Source organism: Callospermophilus lateralis, chromosome 9 (assembly GCF_048772815.1).
Source record: "Callospermophilus lateralis isolate mCalLat2 chromosome 9, mCalLat2.hap1, whole genome shotgun sequence".
Classification (NCBI taxonomy): Eukaryota; Metazoa; Chordata; class Mammalia; order Rodentia; family Sciuridae; genus Callospermophilus; species Callospermophilus lateralis.
In genome coordinates this window covers 22,292,495-22,316,556 of record NC_135313.1, presented here as the reverse complement: position 1 = coordinate 22,316,556, position 24,062 = coordinate 22,292,495, and the positions used below count along the sequence as shown (strand labels likewise).

At 32.6% G+C, this 24,062-nt stretch overlaps 1 protein-coding gene across 1 annotated transcript in view; it reads left to right on the top strand.

Moving 5' to 3' along the window:
* The window catches only part of Spag16 (sperm associated antigen 16), an 895,679-nt gene that overhangs the window by 640,874 nt on the left and 230,743 nt on the right, over positions 1–24,062 (top strand). The window contains exon 14 of the mRNA XM_076866456.2: positions 1,617–1,682. Within this exon, the coding sequence (XP_076722571.1) occupies positions 1,617–1,682 (66 nt within the window). The remainder of the gene's footprint in view (positions 1–1,616; positions 1,683–24,062) is intronic.

Here is a 24,062-nt window from a genome sequence, read left to right as displayed (position 1 = left end):
TTTGGCTCCAGCTTGTCTTTCTTCCTAGAACCCTTTTCCTCCAGATATCTGCTGGCTAACTCCTTTACTATCTTCAGTCTTTGTTCAGACCTTGCCTTTTGAGCCGGGTCAAACTAGACCACTCTGCTTGATAGTGTGATTTGCCTATGGCTGCCAAAGGGGCTGAGGGAAATTTCATACAAATTATTAACTTACACACAAAGCTATTAACCTGCCTCAGCATGGGAGCCCTTCCAACATGAAGCCCAAAGAAGGGACAAATGGTTGAGGCTTAAGTACCCTTTTCATGAGGAAATAGGAAGTGGGAAGCTTCAGGCAATTTCAGAGGAGAAGTAAATGACTTTGAGAGGAATCAACTGGGCCCAAAGGATAGACACCAGACTGTAAATAGTTCTCTTGGAAGCTGAACAGTGGACAATAGCTTGCGACAGGCTCCTTGTGGTAACAATCCTCAGTCTCCCTTCCCTGGATAATGAGACATTGGGAAGTAAGTCCAAAATAACCATATTACTTTTGAAAGACTTCCTTTAGTCAGGTAAGAAAGCTTCAGAGAGAGCCCCTCCTTGTGTCTGGGGGAGGAACGGGGAAGACCAGAGATCCTTGATCCTGAAACTGTTCCTTCAGCTCTGTATGTTAAAGTATCACACTTTGGGGTATTATTTTCTGAGATCTAATATACCCAACCCTCAAAATAATGATATCCCTGTCAGACATTTTTTTTCTTTACACATTTTTCATCCCCTAACACTCTTTATGACTTTTTAGCAAAGTATCTGTCTCTCCCCACTAATAGAAGGTCCAAGAGGATAAAGTTCTGTTTCATTTGTTGACACAACTGATTACCTAGACTTGTGCCTAACATATTAATTGCTCAAAAATCATTGTTGATTTCAAATTTCAAGACTATCTGAACAATAGTCCAGACATAATTTATCCTAGTTCTGTTAAAGTATTTGGGTTATTTGCCTAATACAGTCAAGAATACCCTTGAAACATTTGTGTCAAAATGAAGGCCCCTTGTGTAAAGCTCCAATCTAACATGTTATCGGTCCATGGTTCCTGGAAACATTTAAGCTGAATTTTGAATGTTTTGTAGTTAAATTTAAGTTGAGGTGGGGAGGTAGGGGAGATAAACTGATACAAAGTATAGTTTTCACAAAACAAATGCTTATTGTGTATTTAAAAATGTCAACATGTATGTTTTATAACAGTTTTATACATGGAATGATATTAATGCTGAACTTACAAAATTTTGTAATTAAACTGTGGTCTTATAATTTTAAAAGGGGGAAGAAACCCAGCCCCCACCCCAGCAATAGTAGAAATGCTGTTCTGAAATGAGCTGCCCAATGAAGCCATGTGAAAGATTTACAACCCACTCATGGTATAAAAGCAGGAATGGAATTTCAGAGTAGATACCAGTACTCTGACAGCTCATCAGCCCTCTCCGATTGTGAGTGGTACTACAGGGCAAAAGCTAATATTTTCTATCTTGAGGATGTATTAATTTTATTACAGGACAAAAAAACTTTAAAGCTTGAATACAATTATTATTCAATTCACTTTCATATATCAAATGGAATTTATTTGACTTGATTCCTTCTTTGTCTTTCTAGGGTAGATGTGAACATTCACTTTATGGCCACATGCATTCCATCAATGATGCCACCTTCACTCCTACTGTGAGTTCAGTTCTCTAATATATCCTTGTAGTTCTTCATATATGTGAATTCATTCTTATGAAATAATTTCCCAAGGTAGATGGTAATTTAACATTGGGGTGGAGAACAAATCTAGAAATTAATTATAAATATCATTAAAATGTGTGTTTGGTAAAGGATTGCTGAGCTTTGAAACTTACACATTCACACACACACATACACAAAGTTCTCAGTGAAAGGAGTTCTGTCATATTCAGTTTTACTTAAAAACACATTTTAAGAGCCCTTTGTCCAGTGTGAGCATCAAGAAAAGCAAATGGAAGAGAGGCTGAATTAAATTTTAATGAAGAATCATAAAATAACTGAGGAGATTGGAAGGAAACCTGAAGAATAAAGAACAATTAAAGAAAAGGGGAGTTTTCTTCACTTTGCAACATATAAACTGATAACAAAAGTATTTTATCTGCAGCTTGAGGTATTCAGATATAAGGATGATTTCACCAACTGTGAAAACTGTGAAACATTGCTTTGAGTTGCTAAGCTAATTGAGGACATCTGTAAAAGGGTTCAGATAATAATCATGAAAGAATGATTTAAGCTTGTACCTTCTCAGATGAAAGCAATTTGACTAGATAGACGGCCTCTCCTGTCCCTGAAAGTTCTGATTTAATTATATCTAACATCTTAATTTGTCTCTAAGTTCCCAGTAGAATGAGAACCCCGATTCCCTATTCCTTTTCTTTTCCAATTAGCTAAAAAAGAAATCTGATAGATTACTAACATCTAACTTCAAAATGACAGTATAGTCAAAATTCTGTTACTATCATGCTATTATTCTTCTTCTAGAAAGAAGAAATATGCTCACTAAAAATTATATGTTGACTGAGGAAGAAATGTTGATTGCTCCAGCTGAAATTTTTCTGGTGTCCTGTCACTGTCAGTCCCAAGAATTTTAACGATGGGCTCAACCACAATTAGACTTTAATAGATTTGTCTTTGTAAGAAATATTCCACTTAATTGACTGTAGTGAGCCAATTAGTCCCAAAATATTATGGGATGAACTGGTTCTAGATACCAAGTAAAATTTTATTTCTAGCAGAATAAAGACACATTTAAACACCAGGGACCCATATGATATGGATATTTACATTAAAACTCTATTAAATGGTTATAGCTCCTCATGCTAGAGGAAAATTAAATGGAAGCTGAAATGAAGTAAACTAACATTTTTGTAAATCAGGAATCTTATTTTGATAGGCAATACTATAGGTGAAAAAGACACACCATTCGACTTTCTAAATAGTGAATGAATAAATATGGAAATAGCCAAATTAGATTTGGCAATCAAGGGAGACACACATTAATTAGGCATATTTCAAAAGGTGAGATGATGATATGAGGTCCAGGTATTAAATATCAAAGTGACTAACCTGTTTTGGTTTTCACACTTTGTTCAAGCCAAAAGGACATTAACAACACTGTTTCAACATCTGAAAGCCTTATTAAAAGTTTCTGTTAGTGCATCTCTTTTTTGCTGTGTGTATTTATTAGCTATTAAGAAAACTGTGTTTTGTTATGATGACTGATATTCCTAAGTGAAAGTTTTGGTCACTTGTATTGTTTTTTTCAGAAATTTCTCTACAATAAAATTCAAATTTGTCTTATGTCACATACCTGCTAAGGAACATCAGGAGGTTGGGAAGCACAGTGACTGTAGAGCACAAAGACTTTAGGTCTCTGGAAAACATGGCAATGTGACATAGTTCACATTCAAATAATCTATCAAAGTAGCAGTAACAAATGTGTTATATGGTGCACAGAGAGAGATTTTGATTAGTCAGAATTAGACTTGCTAATTGTTTGATACCTCTAGAGAGAGGCATTTATGTTATATGACTAGCTAAAATTGTAGTTAGCTATTTATGTGGACACAATTTTAAGAAAATTCTACAATTTAGATTTGCAAGCATGAATCACAAATACAGAATTCACTGTTATCCATCTAGCAATCAAGAGTCACAAAACCAAATATACAATATGCAATATTTATGTATGTCCCTGAAAATCTGGGAATTTTATTTGATTTATAATGTTAGACCTTTGAGGTTTTCATTTCTGACTGACTTCACTATTGAAAGTAGATATTTATTTTGAACTATTTTTACAGTAATCTGTAATGAAATATTTTGAGAAACTCTGAAAGTTTTTTCCTTTACTAAATCCTTCTTATAAAACAAAACCCCAAGTCAAAAGGGATGTTAACAGTGATTGCTAGGAAAGTATTAATGGAGAACATATGGAAAGGTTTAAAAAAAAATACACAGATGTGTATATGTCCTGTATTCATGGCAGGAAAGTGACAGTGTCCCTATTGGAGGAGCCTCCTGTAACGCATTTTCCAGGAAGTTGACCTGTTATGACTGGGGTTCTTTTTGGACTTTGTCCTCCTATTTCCCATATTATTTTTATTTGGCATTTATTACCACCTTGCACTTAGCCATATAAACAGTTGGTATATTTTAGATATACCAGTATGCTTTATTATTTCTTTGCCTAAAATTGACTATTTTCCTCTCCTTCCTTCAAGGTTTCATTTTCTTCTTGCTAAAGAATATTCTCTGGCAGTTCTTTCAGGGAGAGTGTGTAGCTAGTAAACATTATTGGTGTTTTTATACCTGAAAATGCCATTATTTTCTTTTCATTCTGATATTCCATGTTCTTCTGGCACTCTAGTTGCAGATGAGACTCTACTCTCAATCATGTAGTTGATCCTTTGTAAATGATCTGTTTGATCTTTCTCTGATACACTGTAGTATCTTTGACATCTTTCTTATATTCCATTTTTCTGTGATATATCAGCATGTGGAGTTGTTTCTTTTTGGTCTTTCCCAGGACCTGATGTCCTCATTTTCTCAATTTGAATACCCTTGATTTCCTACAATTCTGGAAAATTTTCAACCATTGTTTCTTTAAATATTGTTTTCTTAGAATTTCTTTTGGTCTCTCCTTTCAAAGCTTATTTTGTGTATTTACTGAAACTTATTCGATTCTCTGTGTCCTTATACTTTTTCTATACTTCTTATGCTTTAGTTCTATTTGTTACATTCTGATTAATTTCTACAGATCTCTTTTACGATTCATTAAATCTTGATGAGCCAAACTTTTAAAGTTGGTGTTGAATATGATATATTTAAATTACTATATTTTCCTATATTTTTTTGGATTATTCTTCAATTTTCCTCTCTATTTCATTATGTCTTATTTGATTTCTGGTTTTACATTCTTTTTTTCCTTTTAATCCATAATTTCTATGAGTTTTCTGTGGCAGTTATTTATGCGTTATCTTATTCCTCCGTGTTTTTCAAACATTTGTTAATATCATTTTCTCTATCCATTCCAGTGTAAATATCAAGTCCAGTCCAAGATACTACTCTTGATTTCCACATCCTTATATCCAGTGGCTGGTTCCATTTTCATCCAACTTTACTTTTCATCATCAATCAAAGCATTCTTCTCTGTTGAGTCCTGAGAAGTAAAATATCCTCAATCCTTCTTTCCCATCCAAGGTTCTGCATCTTCTGTAGGCTGGCAGGTCAATATCACACTGTAGAAGACTTTCTCTTCTTTTTTTATTTGTTCTTTTTACATGTATTTTGACACAGTATAATACACAGAGTATCACTTATTCTAATTAGGATCCCATTCTTACAGTAAACCATGTTCTCTAGCATATTCTTTTTTTAATTCCTCTCATGCACCTTGTGACATTTAGTTTCATCTAAAACTGATCTACTTTGAAGTCAATCTCACTCTGACCCTAGATTCACTATTAGTTATTTTGTATCTCAGTGTAAATATCTATGAGACCTCTCATTTAAAAAAAAAAACAATAAAACAAAAAAAAAAACAAAAAAAAACAAAAAAAAACAAAAAGCTTGCTTTTCTTCCATCCCAGTTGATCCCTCTCCCCCTGTATCAGTTTAGTAAATACCATCCTGTACCATTCCCATATAGCAGCAGGAGAATGAGTCACAGTTAGCAAACCTCCTGGGTCTTTCTGTTTACTATGTTTCAGAAATTTCTCTACAATAAAATTCAATGCAAATAAATGAGAAAAGGATATTTTCAATTTTGTTCTCAATATCTCCAGCATCTATCAGAGCTTATTTTCCACATTTAATATTCTAATAAAGCAATGAACAGATAAATGAATGCAGAGTTCTGAACCAATGTAAGCATGAGGCTTTTATTACAGCATTATATCATGGTCTCTTATTTATTTCAATTTCATTGGCCTTCCAAGTTCTGTAGCTATTGAGCTAATACACATTTAATTACCAGGATAGATTAGCTATTCCTTAGAAATCTTCTATGGCATCGTAGTGTCTCATGCCTTTGAACTATGGAACAATTACCCATTTCACTAATGTTTCTTCCCCCTAGAACTTTTCAAATTCTAACTTTGCCATACAAAGAAAGTATTACCAATATTTGAACATATTGCTTATATTTATCAATAAGATAAACATAAAGATGCAGTACACATTTTGCACCTTAAAATACTAGAATTCTAAAAATTATTTCTAATGAACTTTGTAACTATATTAAACTTGATCTAACTCTGACTAAAGAATAGATATGATTCAGTAGAAATATTTTGTCCCTTTCAAATCAAGGTATGACATGCAATTAATAGGCAGTTACACTTTCAAATTTTATCTGTGATAGGTTAATTGCTTTCCAAACTTGCTAGTTTGTGAACATAAATACATTAATTCACATTAACTTTTAAAACCTCATTCATAAACAAGTATGTGTAATTACTTACCTTAAGAAGTTATGGTTATTCCATTTTAACACAAGAAGCCAAATTGTTGATTTCAGACTTTTTTTTAATATTGTGATTCAGCTCAAACAGAAAGTCCTTAGTTTCAATTTCTAGCCATTTTATATACAGAAATGAAAACAATATTTAGGTCATGCAGTCATTGATCCTCTGAAGGACAAATGATGTCAGGCAGTATTTATACACTACAAAAATTTCAATTTTGTTTACTTCTTCAGTAATCCAACTTGATGTCAGCTACCATTTAGCTGAGCCAATAATATTGATATTTGATGTCAGTTCTTATTCATTACTGCACCTAGATGATGCATAAGTCAAAACTTTTAGATGTGTGGTGAAAAACACTAAAGCAGGTTCTGTCCATCTAGAGAAATTGGAAACAAGAACAGAATAGGAAATTTAAGAAAATGTAAAATGCCACTTTTATTTTATATAATATTTGAATTATTTCAATGTTCCTATGTATTCAACAATTTATTTTATGTCTTTGAAGCTTATCCCATACAATATAATTTTCTGTACTAAATCTTCTATGAAATAACCTCCTTGAAATGAGACACTTTGAAAAAGGTAAAGCAAAGCAAAGAGTTTATACAACCAGATATTCAAATTTTAATTAGAAAATTATGAAAGAAATGTAATAAATTCATAGAAGTCTTCTCTTTTTTTCTACTTTGCTTTGTTATTAGAAATTTAATTCTGTAAGTGACTAAAAAGTAACACCACATCACCCCTCAATTTTAAAATCTTATAGCTCCTAGTCTCAGAAATGAATGAATACATTTGTATTTTTCCTGATAGGCACTTGAAAGTTAGAAATGCTTACATCATATTTCCTGATATTTCAACTATAAAATTAATAAATTGTTTTCTGTTTATGGGTGATTTAAGGTATTTTACCACATATGAAAAAAGCTTAGTAATGAAGTTCTTATTCAGTAACCATTTAATAAGCACCTACTATGTCCTGGGCACTGCTCTAAAAACTGAGGGCTCAGCAATGAAGAATATCAAGTTCTGTCCTCATTGGCCTCATATTCTGGGAAGAACCAGAGGCAATAATTAAACAAATGAATAAATATATGAATACTTTCAAGAATAAGTGGTACCTATCAAGGATAAATCAAGGTAAACCACAATAAGAAGTTCATTAAAGTAGACAAAGGGGAACAAAAGAAAGGGAAGGAGGCAAGGAATAGAAAAGACAGTAGAATGAATCGAGTCTACTGGTGTACACATATGAAATTACCTAAGTGAACCATCATGCCCACTCACAAGAATAGGATTCTAATAGAATAAGATATCTCCTGTGCTTGTATAATTTATAAAAATGAATTCTACTATCACATATAACTAAGAAGAACCAATAAAATAAAATTTTCAAAAAAGACTAAATCAGAGTAAAAATGGGTAACAAGGTGAGAATTGGGACTTACAATGGAGAGACTTACAGGGAGAGACTCTGAGAAAATTATATTTAAGGAAAGATGCGAAGACCTGAAGGAAGAAAACTTAGGCAGAAGCAAGAGCAAATGCCAAATTCCTGATGAGGGAGCAAAACCAGGAAACATGAAGTGGGCTAGGGTTAGATTAAGCAGGTGGATTATTTTGCACCTAATAGATAAGCAATTTTAACTCGCTTGTTTTTTGTTTTTGTTTTTTTCTGAGACACGATATGATTGAGACCATTTTAGAATAAGTCCAAAGCATTATCTATGCACTTGTAGTTTCCAAAATGTTTATTTATGCAAAGATCCATGACTATGAGAAATATAATGGTTTCTTTTGTGTATTACCTTGATATTTTTTTTAACCCAATAGATCTTGACATAATTCTTGTTAACAGAAACTAATTAACAAATATTCATTAGGAAATACCAGAAAGTCACTGCAGATCAGAACTCAATGGATATTTAAGAGGACAAAGTTAAGACATTGTTTGCTATGACATGATTGAATTTGTTTTGTACTATTCATTTTAAATTTTATTTTAAAAATTTGGAGTATCTATATGATTGTTTTGAGTCTATAATAGCCAAAATTGTTCAAAATGCATTTATTATTTTTATAAGAAATAATGTCTGTTCTCAGAATGTTGGCCATTTAGGCAAATGATCATGCACAAAGAAGTCTGAAACAGGTTTTATATGCAAAAAATTTTCTAAGTAGTTACAGAACAGCAGTATAAAATCATACATTTATTTCTTATTAGAATTAATTGTGATCTGTCTTAACTTGCATATGATTTTTAAAAGTATGAAAACTACATATATAAAATACAGCATGTGTTTTTTAAGATTATTGTACATAGAGTTAAAATATAGCATGTATTTTTTAAGATTGTTGTAAATATAGATATAATGTCTAATGTATCATACATTGTTCCTGAATCGCATAATTAGAGCAAAAAGAATTGTCACACCAATTTACTCATAAGCATAATTACAAGAAAACTTGATTATCCCCTTTAATGTAATTTTCCCCACTTAATTGTGTGTTCTCGAATGAATGTGACCCTGTGAATCCACACTTTAATAAGTGACTGCTAGTTAGCATGCTACTCTACAGGCAGAGCAGGAGAGGCTGCCCTTCTTCTGGAAGGGATTTAATTTGTTTCACCAGGGTGACCTTGCAGGGAGATGTAACAGTTACATCTCTGCAAAATGGGCTGGAATGTCCATGGCAGCTTTTACCAGGTTATTGGTCTCCTCATCATCACCATGCTCCACCTTTCACCCCACCCCATCCAAAACCTCAACAGCTTTCTATGCTGCTGTATCTACACTGCATTCAGAAACTGAAATTTATTATATTTTTCCTAAAACATTTATTATCCATACCCATACTCATATTTTGCTTTTTAAGAATTAACAAATATCCCTGATTGCCTGCTTCGGTCATAGTGAGGCAGAAGAACTTTTGTTTCTGACTGAAATACCTGATTGAGTCTAGATCTTTTTTTACACCTGAGCTGGGAAAAATTAGGACAAAGACTCTTAGATATAGTCTGTTTCTTTTGATGGGGCTTTGTATGAAAATTAGCAAAAGGTATTCAAAATTTTCTCTTAGGCTAAGGGATTATTTTTCTTAGAAATAGTTTTCAGTTTACTAACCGAAATACAAACTTATTAAAGAAACCAAGTCATTAAATTAGGGATTGCTTCCTGTCACATTATGTTTTGTATATCTAAAATGGTAAAACAAACTTTCATGCATTGTTGAGATTATAACTTTGCTTTCTCCAAAGAACATTTTCATGGATACAATTTCTATCTTCAAAGAAATATGATTTTCTCACTAGTGAAAAAAAAATGTTGAATTTCCAAAAGAATTAGGAGTAGCAAGCAGAAGAATAGCCTATATAGAGTATAAATCTTAGAAATAGTTTTTAGAAAGATTATAAATTTAGTTAAACATAAAGTTTTATCCTCTAATCTATTTTTATGAATTAAAATATAGTTTGTTTGTTTTTTTTAACTAATTCCTTCAATTTGGCAATAGCCAGATACAGCCTATTGTCATGAACATGGACCTTAGGACTGTCAACATTATGGTGACACAAACCTATTCATATTATCAGAGGTATCTATACAATACAATTATTCTGAATTTATGTCTCTATACTTATGTACGAATTAAAAGAAAATAAATCCATTGCAGGTTATCCTAGCAAAGTTATTGCAGTGTATACTCTATTAATCAATAATAATTGGCCACTTTAAAAGAGACTTTTGCCAAATAGTGTAAAACCTTAGGTCACCATTGCAATGAATAAAATAAATCTGAGAGAATTTGTGGGGATCTACATGTAATATAGTCTGCAGCAATCAAAGAGTAAAAAGACTTGCTATTAAGAATAGTAATTAACACTCAACTTCCCTCTTTTCTAGATAATTTGAATTATTTTTCCATAAAGTATAAAAATACCTATTTGGTAAAGCTATATCTAAACACTTAAATGATTGCTTTAAAACTACTCTTAGTATTATAGATTTTTCATAGGAAGCTGTTTGTAAATGTTTGTGGAATTAGGAGGAATTAAAAAATCATATAATTTTCCAACCAAGAAATGAATAGATTCATCTGGAATGCTGCAGTCTGTAGTTAAGTCAGCTACTGAGGTGGACATCAATAGTTCTAAGTCCCTCTTTGACCTCAAGTCCTTGCAAGAGAAGGCTAGCTGGCCCTCTAGTCACTTTCCCTGTCTTCCCCCTTCATTACTTAGGGAATATAAGAGGACTGGCTTCCTCCCTTGATAAAAGACAACAGGTTAATGAATTTAAGTGCCTGCATCATTACAATTGTCATCCGTGGTGTACTATTTCAAGAGCAGTATCAACTGTGGCTAGCTTTTACTCTTCAGGGGGCCCAGTGAGCTTCAGTTTCTTATGTAAATTTATGCAAAAACTGCTCCAAGGATATCACATGCTATTTATTTCAGACCTCAAAAGGAATGCTGCCTTTCTTGATTTGGTAATGCAAATAGCAGAGAGGGAGGGAGCTGAGTTCCAGGTTAACAAACAGAATATTGGTCCAGGAATGAAAAGAATTTGGGAAGAAAGCCATAATGTCTATTTTCAAGTGTGCTGAATCAAAAGATTCACCTATATTTCTTTTGTTCTTAACTTATAAATATTCTTAAAATGTTCAGTTGCAGGCCAGATCATGTCATTTTTGCATAGGTGATTTACAAATTAACCTCTCCAAGTTGATTCAAATTGCTTTTCAAGGTCTAGTACCATGTCTTGTGCTCTCACTATCTCATCCTTCTTGTTTTCTCCATTACCACACTCCATCCAGTAGGCCATTTTAACAGGGAATGGCAATCATTTTAATAAAGTTCTTTTAAAAAAAAGATTTTCTCATATTTTAAAATTATATGCAAATGTCTTTGGTCATTTTTGTTATGTTTTCATCATAACAAAAGAAAATTGACTAGTGGTGCAATAGAAATAGAATATGCCTGAAATAGGATCAGTTAGAGCAGCTTGATTAAATGGATCAAAGGATTATAGAAATACAGCAGTTGGCAAATTGGTATTTAAAAGCATTTGAATGTTCTTTAAATCTCAAGTTGGACCAGCCATCATCATGGGTTGTTTCAGAAGCTAAGATTATCAGTGCAGGCTCTATTCTACTGCAAATACATGACATAAGTATTTCATTTAAAGATAGTTGTTTAGAAGAAAATAAGTTCAGGATCAGAGGCAAAAATGTCACAAGTTATAATAATTTCTGAAAAATATATACTATGCATGTGTATTTCAAAGTGCCCTGTTGGATGACAATATTAATCATGTATATATGTGATATTGTAATTGCTATAAGACTGGATAGGAAAGCTATTAGCATGTTTTTGTTATTTTTTTCTAGTCCTTCGTTTAATGGGACAGGTGAAAAGGAAAATTGTAATTATAAAACTCTAAGCTCTACCCAGGTTTTCTTGGTCTAGCTTTGTTCACTGATGGCTGACACTTCTCTGCTTCTCTCCCAGTTCCATTCTCAACTTTGGTTAGGTCCAAGATCACTGTGCCAAAATCAAATAACTTATATCAAAATGAATCAAAAAGGTCAGAATAAAGACCTTCCATCTCATTTTCATATTAATATATACCTAACTTTCTACTTGTTTATCAAATGGATTTGAACTCAACCAGATTGAGTTTCAGATTCCAGCGGACACTTACAAGTTGTGTATATTAGAAGTAGACTCATTGTTCTTATATGTAAAACAGAGACGTTACTCAATCTCTCATAAATCCATAAAGTTAATCTTCTTGGATGCTAGATGTTTTTGTAGTCCTATAAATATTAATCAGTTTTGCTCTGAGATGCTGCTAGGGTGCTTAAACTGTGTGGTACACTTGGGTCTACTCATAGGATTTGTCAGGTGGGACTGGAGCAGCACTCAGGGTAGTGCTGATTACCACTACCAAAGCAAGACCTTTCTTTGTGTTCTGTTCTACCCGATGACTTTTAATCAAAGTTTTCAGTGTGGCTTCTGGGAAAGGCAGCGTTCCCAGACTAGTGTGTTGACCTATTCCTGTTCCCTCTAATAATTTCAGATTTTTTCCCCATGTTTTTAAGTATTTTCCTCACTTATAGATATGCCAAATAATACCCAGGTAAATACTGGGTTGCTCTGCAGTCCTCCAGGGTCCTTTCTGAGCAGTCCTCTCCTTTCTTGTACTTTGCCTTGCAAGCCTGAGCTTCCTTGTCTCTCCAAACTCTAGCTTTATCTCTCCTCAATTATTTGCTGTGGCTTGTTGATTATTGTCCTTTGTTGTCTGATGCATAGTGTCTTATACACCTTGTTCATTTTTTGGTTGTTTCAGGCAGGAAGGTAACCTGGTCCCTGTTACTCCATGTGACTAGTAAAAGAGGTCTTCTTACCATATGTTTTTGAGTTTCAGCAGATCTAACTAGAAGATATGTGGTTGAAATAATAATAGCATGCTTTTTAAAATTTACAGTTGTCCCTTCCTCTTGTAAAAGATAAAGGTTGATAGTATGTTTGCAGAAGACTTGAATCGTAGTCCTAATTGGACACTGAATATCACTGAAGCCTTAGATAAGTCCTGAATTTCTCAAACCTTCATTTTTTCCAATCTGTGGAAGTCTTTTATCTGGATAATGTTATATTCTCTTTCAGAAATGTATCAATAATCATTAATATTTTCTGTAGAAAATGAGAAAAAAACATAGAATATGAATGTACCACTTAGAAGGCTTTTTAAGGAAGCAAGAATTTCATTTCAATGCCTGACCTCTCTGGAACCTGGAAGTCTTTGGGACTCAATACTCACTAGCAGGCCCAGCAACAAAGCAGAAATCTTTGTTCAACATATGTAGCAATGACAAACTGAAAAGTTTAATACCATTCTTTCCTTAGATATTAAGTACTAAGGTTTAGTTTTTACTTCACATTTATTTTGTTTATTATTTCATATATCAATAATCCTTCTGCCCTACTTTGATGACATAATATGTTACTATGTAAATATATCATTGAAGATTGCTCAATGGGACAAGCCACATCGAAAGAAATCACCAAGGGGTCTATAAGACAAAGATCTCATACAGGAATATCTGAAATAATGCCAAAAATGACATTGAAAATGAAAAAAACTCACATGAAAGTCAGAAAATTTACCTTTAGTGCTGTTGGAAAGGGCTCATTGCCAAAGGCAGAATACATAAATTTCATAGGCCCTGCAAGGATTTCCATTTCTCCTTGAAGGAGATGCTAGTTTTAAAATTATCCTTTAAGTAGAAAGACTCTGAGTGATTTATTAAGCCTTCTTCTTCTCTTTACCTTCAGAAAGACACTAGTTTTATATGTATTTGTCATACAAGAAGTTGGTAGATGGGATCTACCCTCAATTCTTCCAGAAAAGTGTTTTCAATGTATTTAGCATCTGTAAAATGAAAAGCATTATTTGAGGTTCTGTGAGAGACTCAAAGAATCCTTTTCCTTAATGAACCAGGATATAATTAAGAATAAAAATCTTATACATACAGTAGAAAACAGTACATGGTAATGGATTATAAGTACGAAAGAGATCTAACTAAAAGTCAATGTGGATAACTTATGTTTACATATAAACTCACACAAGGATGTTTATAACCAGTGTGTTCATAATTATCAAAACTTGGAAACAGCCACAATGTCCTTCAGTGGGTGAATGGATCAATAAACCCTGATACATCCAGACTATGGAATACTATTCAGTGTTGAAGAGAAATGAGCTATATACATCATGAAGAAAGCATGGAAGAATCTTAAGTGCATATTAATAAGTAAAAGAAGCCAATTTGAAAATTATATATACATTCTATAATTTCATCTAGATGGAATACCAGAAAAATCAAAACTATAGAAGATAGTTAAAAAAAAAAAAAAAAACCCTATTGGTTACCAAAGGTTGGAGGGAGTGAAGGATGAATAGAGAAAACATAAAAACATTTTAGGATGATGAAACTACTCTATTATTATAAAATAATGATGAATACATATACATATGTTCAAATCCATAGAATGTGCAACGCCAAGAGTAAATCTTAAACTATGGACTTTGGGTAATTACAACGTGCTGTGTAGGTTCACCAAGTGTAATAAATGTACTCTGGTGGAGGATGTTGCTAATGGGGGATGTTGTATGTAGGGAGTAGGGAACACATGGAAAGTCCTCTTCTTAATTATACTGTGAACCTAAAACTGCTTTTAAAAGGGATGTTGGTAGTGGGAGATGTTGTATGTAGGGAGTAGGGAACACATGGAAAGTCCTCTTCTTAATTATACTGTGAACCTAAAACTGCTTTTAAAAGTGGTATTTTAAAATATCAATGGGAATATCCTATATAACTTTTGAGAGTTCAATCACAATCTTTAGAAGTAGTTTTGTTTTGACTATCCAGATACAGAAATGATTCAGCCATTCATTTATTCAAATATTAGCTAAGAGTGTAAGCCCACAACTGAATTTAGGTATTCTAGATCAGGACTCGCCAAAAGAACTTCTTGTAATGATAGAAATATGTTTTATCTAAAACATCTAACACGGTAGTCAACAACTACATGAGGAAATTTTAATTTCAACTAATTAAGATTAAATAAATCTAAAATTGCAGTTCCTCAGTTGCCGTGGTTACATTTAAATTACTCAACTAGCCACACAGAATAAACAATGTAAGTCTAGGAGGAAAAGACAGGCGCACACACAAAAAATTAATTTGGTGTATAATTTTGGGGACCTAGTTCTATGAGAATAAGAGAATGAATATAACATGTTGCCTAGAGGACTTTAGAAGTTGTGTTTGAACCAAGCAGTAAATATATTGAATATTTAACAGAGAATGAATAGGGAATGAGCATCTCAGGAAGTGGGAAAAGCATGTGGGCCTGATATATTTAAGGAATAACAAAGAGAGTAATGTGGGGAAGACTTAGGAGGTGATAGGCAGGAAGGAGACAAGTTAGGGAGGAATTAAGTTTGCATTTTAAGAAAAATATACTCTGCCATTAATGTAGAGCTAGGTTTGCCAACAACAGCAACACTGATTTTATGTATCAATAATTCCAAATTGTGGGGCTGGGCCTTGTATAGTATACGATATTTATCCCTGGCCTCAACCAAAACTGAACTTCCATGATGTGATACTCATCCCAGCTGTGACAACCAAAGATGTCTTTAGACATAGCCAAATGTCCTCTAAGAGGAAAAAATGCCACCACTTAAGAAAATTGCTGTGAGAAATCTGCAAAGATATAGGGTCGAAAGCAAGGAATTTACTCCAAGTGTCCCTGTGTGAGATGATGAGGGCGTGAAATAAACCCGTGTGCAGAGCGGAGGCAGAATTCAACTGAACAGGCCTGGAAAGGACAGGGATAGGAAATGGGAAGGAAAGATCTGGCAATCACAGGAAGGCAAAGCCTTTCATCAAAGTGGGAGGTAGAGTCAGAGGGTCAGGTCTTAAGAAGAAATTAATTTGGCTTTGAGTATGCTGACCTAGAGGTAACTTGGATAGTTAGAAATAAAGATCTGGAATTCAAGAGAGGTGTGAATTGGGAAATGTAGATTTAGGAGTCATAAATACCTTGCTAACAGTTGAAATCATTGCAAAATCTTCTTCTGCCCCCAGTCATCTAGGTTTAATGACAACTGTCTTAATTTCCAATGACGTCCATATATATGTCTTTTCAATCCATTTAACATACAGCAATGGTCTTGTTTCAGTTTTAGTTTTTTTTTTTTTTTTTTTTTTTCTCCCCTGATTTCTCATGGTAACAGGGACTTTGAAGTCTAACTGTACTGGAGTATTTACTTTTAGTGTTTTTGCCCCAGTTCCTTTGACCTAACTTTTCCCTCTTGTTGGGTCACCCTTCATCCCATTAATGTCTAATGCCTAGTAAGCTCAATAAATATTTACTTGATGAATAAATCAATGGGTTTTCTACTGGTTGAGACAAATGTGCCTTAATTCAGTCTATCTCTTGTTTAGAATTATGATGAAATAGAATACCACAGATGTTACTATGTGCATCTGGAATGTACCCCACAAAAGCTCATGTGTTAGGCAATGTTCAGAGGTGAAAATTGTGGATCATAGGAACTATAAACTCATCAGTGGATTAATATGTTTGATGAATTGATAATCTGAATGGATTACTGGGGCTGATTGTAGGCAAGTGGGGCAGGTCACAAGTCACATGTCCTTGGGAACCATAAAGTTATTGAGGGTCTAAATCTTGTTCCTGGTTCTCTTCCTCTCTTTCTCTCAAACAATCTCTCTCTCTCTCTCTCTCTCTCTCTCTCTCTCTCTCTTTCTCTCTCTCTTTTCCCCCTCCCCCAAGTCTGCCTCCTCTGCCATGAGCTGAGCAGCTTTCTTATACCATGCCTTTCCCCCTCCCCTATGAGGTTTCTGCCTTGGAGCCAGCCAACCATGGACTGAATCTCTGAAATCATAAATGACAATTTAAACTTTTCTTCCTCTAAGTTATTCTTGTAAGGTATTTTGATCACAGCAATGAAAATCTGACTAAAACAACAGGAAAGAAATGTTTGCTTTGTTTTTCAAGGACTCAGATACACAGTTTTGCACTTGATAATAGCTGCTTAACTCAGAGACTACCACTGGCTTTCCAAGTTCTGTTTAACATATCCAAATTTATGTCTAAAATGCATGACAACATTTTTACAACATATATAAACTTCATTTTCATCAGTGTAAACTTCAAAATCTCAGACTTTCTGAACATTGTTAAAATCCTCTTAAATTTACCACATTTTCTTTTTTTTTCTAAAGAGAGAGAGAGAGAGAGAGAGAGAGAGAGAGAGAGAGAGAGAGAATTTTTTAATATTTATTTTTCAGTTCTTGGTGGACACATCTTTGTTTGTATGTGGTGCTGAGGATCGAACCCGGGGCGCACACATGCCAGGCGAGCCTCGTTACCGCTTGAGCCACATCTCCAGCCCAAATTTACCACATTTTCAATGGAGTAATATGTTCATTTCTGCTATTGTGTTCTAACATTGTGCCATTTTCAATACAAATGATGCCCTTCTTCCTTCTCTTTACTGTTTGTTCATAGTCTTAATTTATCTAATATCATTTCCAGAAGCTGTATCCCCCAATGAACCCAGCCCTGGGCTACACTCCCAGAGGATACTTCTTAGATCCCACTGTCTTATGGTATATATTTAAGTTGTGCTCTAAATACCCCTTTACTTACCTCCAGCATTTAATTCTTAAGGTTATTGAGGGTCTATATCTCTTAGAGCTCTTCCTACTGGTCCCAAGAGAGGGAAACAATAGAACTCAAAAATTGCTTGTTCCTTTATGTACATATTTTCAAATTCTTGTCACTTTTTTGCCTTATAAAGTTAAATACCAGTTTGCTCAATTTATTCTTTGTTAATTCACACTTGTTGATATTCTCTAAATTAGATTAGCTATTTTGGCATGATCTACCTTAAAGAGAATGCCTTTTAGGCACTTAAATGACACTTCATTAGCTCTCATTCCCCAAGCATGTACATCAAGGCATGCAGAATATGTTCCTTATTAAGAAAGCAAAAGCTTGGGCATTTAAGTCAGATTGCCAGTGATTAAATCCTGAGTCAGTTTCATGAAGTAAATGATTTGGAGAAAGTTGTATAACATTTTAAGCCTTGATTTTCTCATTTATAAAATGGGGTAATATAAACATCTAACAGCAGAGATAAAGAATTAAATAACACATATATCACTTTTAATTTGCATAAAGTAAATCATGTGAATATGTAGTTTCTCCATTATGTACTTCAGCTGCTAAGTCATTATTTTGAGATTTCCAAACCCTATATCCAGGGGGCATGATTAGTGATACAACATTTAGTAATGCCTAAAAGATTGATAGGAAAGAAGTATATCTGAAACAGCGATTTTTATCCTCTTCTTTCCAGAGCTTTATGTATTTCTTCTTTTTCCTTGAACTCCTTGAACATTACCAAACTTTACCTTCCCTTTCCATTTTAATTCCACAATTTCTTTGCCTTATTTGTGTCATCAGTATCAGGGAAATGGTGCAATGAGCTATTGCTTAATGCTGCATAGGCCTGTCCTAAGAGACATGCTAATGTATCAGTACTAAAAATGTTTGAAATACTAATTTTCCTCCTAATGAGCCTAAACATTTTATTATAGTTATACCTTAATACCAAGTTGCAGGTCATTACCTTCACATATTGAAGCAGCTGATGTTTTCTAGGGCCTAATGTGTCTTTCATTTGCTTGATGACCCCGAGTTCTTGTCCATTTTACAGAGGAGAACCTTAGGAAATGAAAATGATGTCACTTGGCAGGTATTCTGTATGATGTTCTGATTTCATTAGCTATATGTTAAAAATATCTTATGATTATAAAAATTATTATATGCCAAATCCAAAAATTCTGATTTTTTAATTCAAAAAGAACAAATAAAGTTAAAATTAATCATCCTACTATCTAAACATACCAATTCAGATTTAATTCCTGCATCTTGTTTTCAATATATGCTTTATATTTTTGTATCATGTAGACAATATTTTTTTGCTGCTTTTTAAATTGATCTACATATTTGTTTTCCCCTGCCTTTAGTAACCTTTGGCAATGCCATAATAAAAATTGAAATAGTAGGTTAATTTTATAGTTACATATTATATATATATATATATATATATATATATATATATATATGTGTGTGTGTGTGTGTGTGTGTGTGTGTGTGTATTATATATTGATAATTATCTTCTTATATTTTACCTACCTTAAAAAAAAATGAGCCAGGCGCAGTGGTGCACACCTGTAATCCCAGTGGCTTGGAAGGTTAAGGCAGGAGGATCATGAGTTCAAAGTCAGCCTCAGAAAAACCGAGGTGCTAAGCAACTCAGTGAGACTCTAAATAAAATACAAAATAGGGCTGGGGATGTGGCTCAGTGGTCAAATACCCCTGAATTCAATCCCCAGTACAAAAAAAATGTATAAGGAATATTTATATATGGCAAAAATTTATGAATTATTTACCACTTAAATGTATTCTAGTGAGGGCATATCTTTAATATTTTTAACATTTGTGATATGTTGTATTAATTTCCAGAAACAAATTGAATTATGGTGGATAAAATCTTTGACTCTGAAGTCAACCGAACATGTAATCAAATTCTCACTCGAAATCATTTTATCCAAGTAATTTTAGGAAATTTGTGTTACCTTTATAGCCATTTTTCTTCATCTGAATAATGTTTTGCACATAATGAATTAATACTACAAATAGCATTGAGAATATTTCATTGCAATAAAAACTGTTAATCTATTAGTGTACCCACAAGGGATATAAGTGGGCTTGTTTTGTACCCTTAATAATAGCAATGTTATCATTAAAAAATTCTAATTTGATAGAAAAATAGGACATGTTTTAATTGAAACTCCAAACTTAAACTAATTTAAGCAAAATTAAGGTGTTCATTGGCTCACAAAGCTAAGCTGCAGATGGGGCAGGTGACTGCTGCTACTGATATTAAGCTGAAGTCAAAACAAAAATACCATCATACTTTCTGAAAGATTTTTATCTGATCAGTTTATTCATTGTTCTCTACCTGAACATTAGAATAATATTATGTTTGTAGATTTAAATTATACATTTAATCAGAAGAGCTTATGTTTCTCAACATTAGTTTGAGAAATATGAGGAAGTTGTTACAATTATTCTATTTTGTTGTTTTTGTTAATCTCTTACTGTGACTAATAAATTAAACTTTATCATAGATATGTATAGATAGGTAAAATCATAGTACCTTAGGGTTCAATTCTCTGAGATTTTAGGCTTCCACTGGGGGTTTGAACATATTTCCAGTAAAAAAAGCAGAAGACTGTTATATTACTAGGGTCTATAAAAAAGAGTCTCATATATTAGTCCTTCTTTTGTCTACTACTTATTTAAAGAGCAATTTTTCTACTGGCTTAGTGCTTTTCTTCTTGAGTTTCTTTTCTCTAGTTCTATTTATGATAATCTTTCCAAAGTTTGCTGCTGTTAGTTTGTTGCTTAATTATTTATTTTTTCTTTATAAAAATTTCTGTATCTCCTTTTGACAAAACTCTTCAATTTGTCTATCAATATATTATTTTCAAAGACCAACTTTTCTTTTGTTCACCTTTTCTTTATTATTTTTATCAACTTATTTTAATTTGGTTTCTTCATAAATTTCTATCACAGTTAATTAGTTCTTGCTACATTTTTCTCTTTATTCAACTGTCTTCAATTGAATATTTTATATATTTATTTTAAATTTATATTCTTAAAATGCATATAGAATCATAAATTTTTTAATGATGGCTCAGCTTCATTCAACACAGATAATATGAATTCATTCATTTTGATTAATTCTAAACATATAATTTACATTGTGATTTTCTCTTTCATCTTTCATTGTTTAAAAAAAATTATAATTTTGAGTTTTTAATTTAATTGCATCATTATATGAAACTGTAGCCCTTATAACATTTCTTCTTTGCTATTCCTTGAGAATTATTTTGTGGTCTGTACTTTTTAACATATTTAAAACACTGGTTTTTATTTTAGATCAAGTTTTTAGTTTTTTAGTTTTGAATATTATATAGCCTTGTTTTTTATTTGATTTGATTTTTTTTGGGGGGGTGACATTATTCTGATGCAATAATCTTTCTCCCTTTTTTGGAAAAATTGTAATTTTTATTTATAGTTATGGTTACCTTTATATTTTGAAACTTTATTTGTAGTTATAAAAATGTATCAGTTACATCTTATTGACAGTGTTTCTTTTGTTACTATCAAAAGATAGTAATAAAAGTTTCTTTTATTAGCTCTAGTTACTATTTTTCATTTAAATTTTATCTTTTCAGGTACTGATATCATCTACCAGCTTCCTATTATATAGTTTATTAAGTAATTTAATTTCTTTATTTTTACTCTGAGTATTTTGATTTTGCTACTGTTGTTGCTTGTTTTAATGTTTTTCCCATAAGTTGCACATAGTTGTATTTTTTAAACCAGTTGATTTTCTTACTTTTAATTGTTAATATATCCCATTTGTGCACATATGCATTTTATTATATACTAACAGTTATTACTATTATAATTCTATTGTGTTTTGTTTATCTTCTTTTTTTTCTTCTTTTTATTTCCTAACTATGTTTAAAAATAAAGTTAAGAGGGTTTACAGTGAGAATTTTCTCTCTTATAGTCAATAATTAACTAACTTTGATTTTAAAACATTTTGGAGTTTCATTATTTGTGTTCCTCATTGTGTCTTCTGACATATGCTATCTTTAGGATATTTCTCCCTTTGAGGTTAAATACAAACATTAACATTCTTTCCATGAGGTATGAAGATTTAAACATTTTAGGTTTTAAGGGTTTGAAAATGCATAAACCCTGTGATTCTTAACTAAGCATACAACTTTAGGTTGTTTTATTTTCCCATACAATGTGAACATTATTTCATGGGTTCTAACATATAGTTTTTGGTTATAAATCAAAATGTCTTTCTTTTATAGATAATCTGTCATCTTTTTCTCATGGGTAGATTTTTCTTCATAATAATCAGATTTTTTACTAAAATGTATATGTGGGGTTTATTTTTATGCCTCAAGATCAATATTCGGAGTGTACTTTTATTCTTAATAAAGTTGACCCTGTGTACCTCTGCATTCCACATCCATGGATTCAGCCAACAACAAATAAAAAAGATTTGAGGAAAAATTCATCCTTCCACTTAATAGTATAGACATTATTTTTCTGGTTATTACTCTCTAAATAATACAACCTAACAATTATTTACATAGCAGTTATATTTTATATTAAGTATTATGAATAATCTAGAGATAAGGTATATGAGGGGATGTAAAAAGGTTGTAACAAAAAAAATATGCCATTTTATACAAAGGCCTTGAACATCTGCTGATTTTGCATCTGTAGGGGACTCTGGAACTAATGCACCATGAGTAATGAGGGACAATTATGTTATATCTTTCTTGAATTCTAGAAAAATCTCAGTTATCATGCCTTCAAATACTGCTCTCTGCTTCTCTCTCCATTACCATTTTTTGCTATGCTTTTTAGACAAATATTCAAACTCAACTCCACCTTTACTCTCAACTCTCTTAATGGTTACATGCTTTCATCTTTTTATATCCATGTCCCAAACCAGTAGAATCTGCCAGATTATATCTGAGTTCATTAACTTTATTTTCATCTTCTTCAGATTAGAGGACATCCTATCAATTGAAATGTTTTCCTTCAATGACTGACTTTTCATTGCTGTTGGTTTTTCTGAAGTCATTTTAGACTATTTTTGTTAAATTTCCATTTCTTGGATGAGAATTAGCTCCTCATTAAAATCCTTGAGACTCTTATGCTAACTTATAAATATTTTTCAGTCTTTCATAACTTTAATCTTCCCAGACTATTTTCATCTTTCAATTTTTGTCTGTTTGCTAGCTTTAAATCTCTTTACCTGTTATAGAAGTGTTAGTTTCTTTTCAGCGATTAAAAGAACTGACTCTCTTTTTCTCCCTTCTCTCCATTTTGCTCTCTATTTGTACTTACCCTTTCATAATGATCAGCACTGAAGCAATTTCCTCTGTGCCAGGTCTCCAGGTCTCCCATGCCAGTAACCCCAGGATCTCCTAGGACAGGTTTTCCACTTATGATTCAGAAAATCTCCTCTCTGATATTGAATCCACAGAACCAGATCTGAGTATATAACCTCATTTAGATCCAGTTGTGAGACTGCATATTACCACCAGACTCTTTAAACGTATAGCTTCATGAAAATGGAGCTTCAAACAGCATCAGCCAACAACAACCTCAGTCAGTACCATTTCGTCAGGAAACTTTCCATTGCCCATGATTTTAATAGTGAGTTGGCTTTTATCTCCCATCTGAAAAAAAGCTTTTAGTCTCTGTTACCTTACAGGTCTGCTTCCAAATATATATATTTGGAACTTACAGAGCTTATACCATTCTTAGGTGAATAGTTGATATATGGTCATTCATTTATTTTTTTCCATCATGAACGGTATAACTCTTTGAGAAAAGAACATTTTATACACATTTATCCTGCTGTTTAACCTTGAAGAAATTTTGCAGAAAGGAAGCAATATGAGAGTCCTAAAAATATTTTATTTATTTAGATGTTCTATAAGTTTTCTTACCAAAAGAAAATGGGTAAAAAGAAAAGCATAAAGTTACATAAGTAATATGCATGTTGTATACACACACACACACACACACACACACACATAAAACATGAATATGTATTTGTGTGTGTGTGTGTGTGTGTGTAACCTAGTGAGTTGAATCAAGAAAATACTTAGCTGACATAACTGACTCATCAGGATGAAGTTTCAAATAATAATTAAATTGCACCTGTATTTTTCATTTGATAACCTCTTTATAACTTCCAAACATGTAATTCAATGCTATAAGAACTTTCTTTTAGAAAATTATATGAATATATGACATTTCTTAACCTCTCTTAAAAATAGACCCTTAACC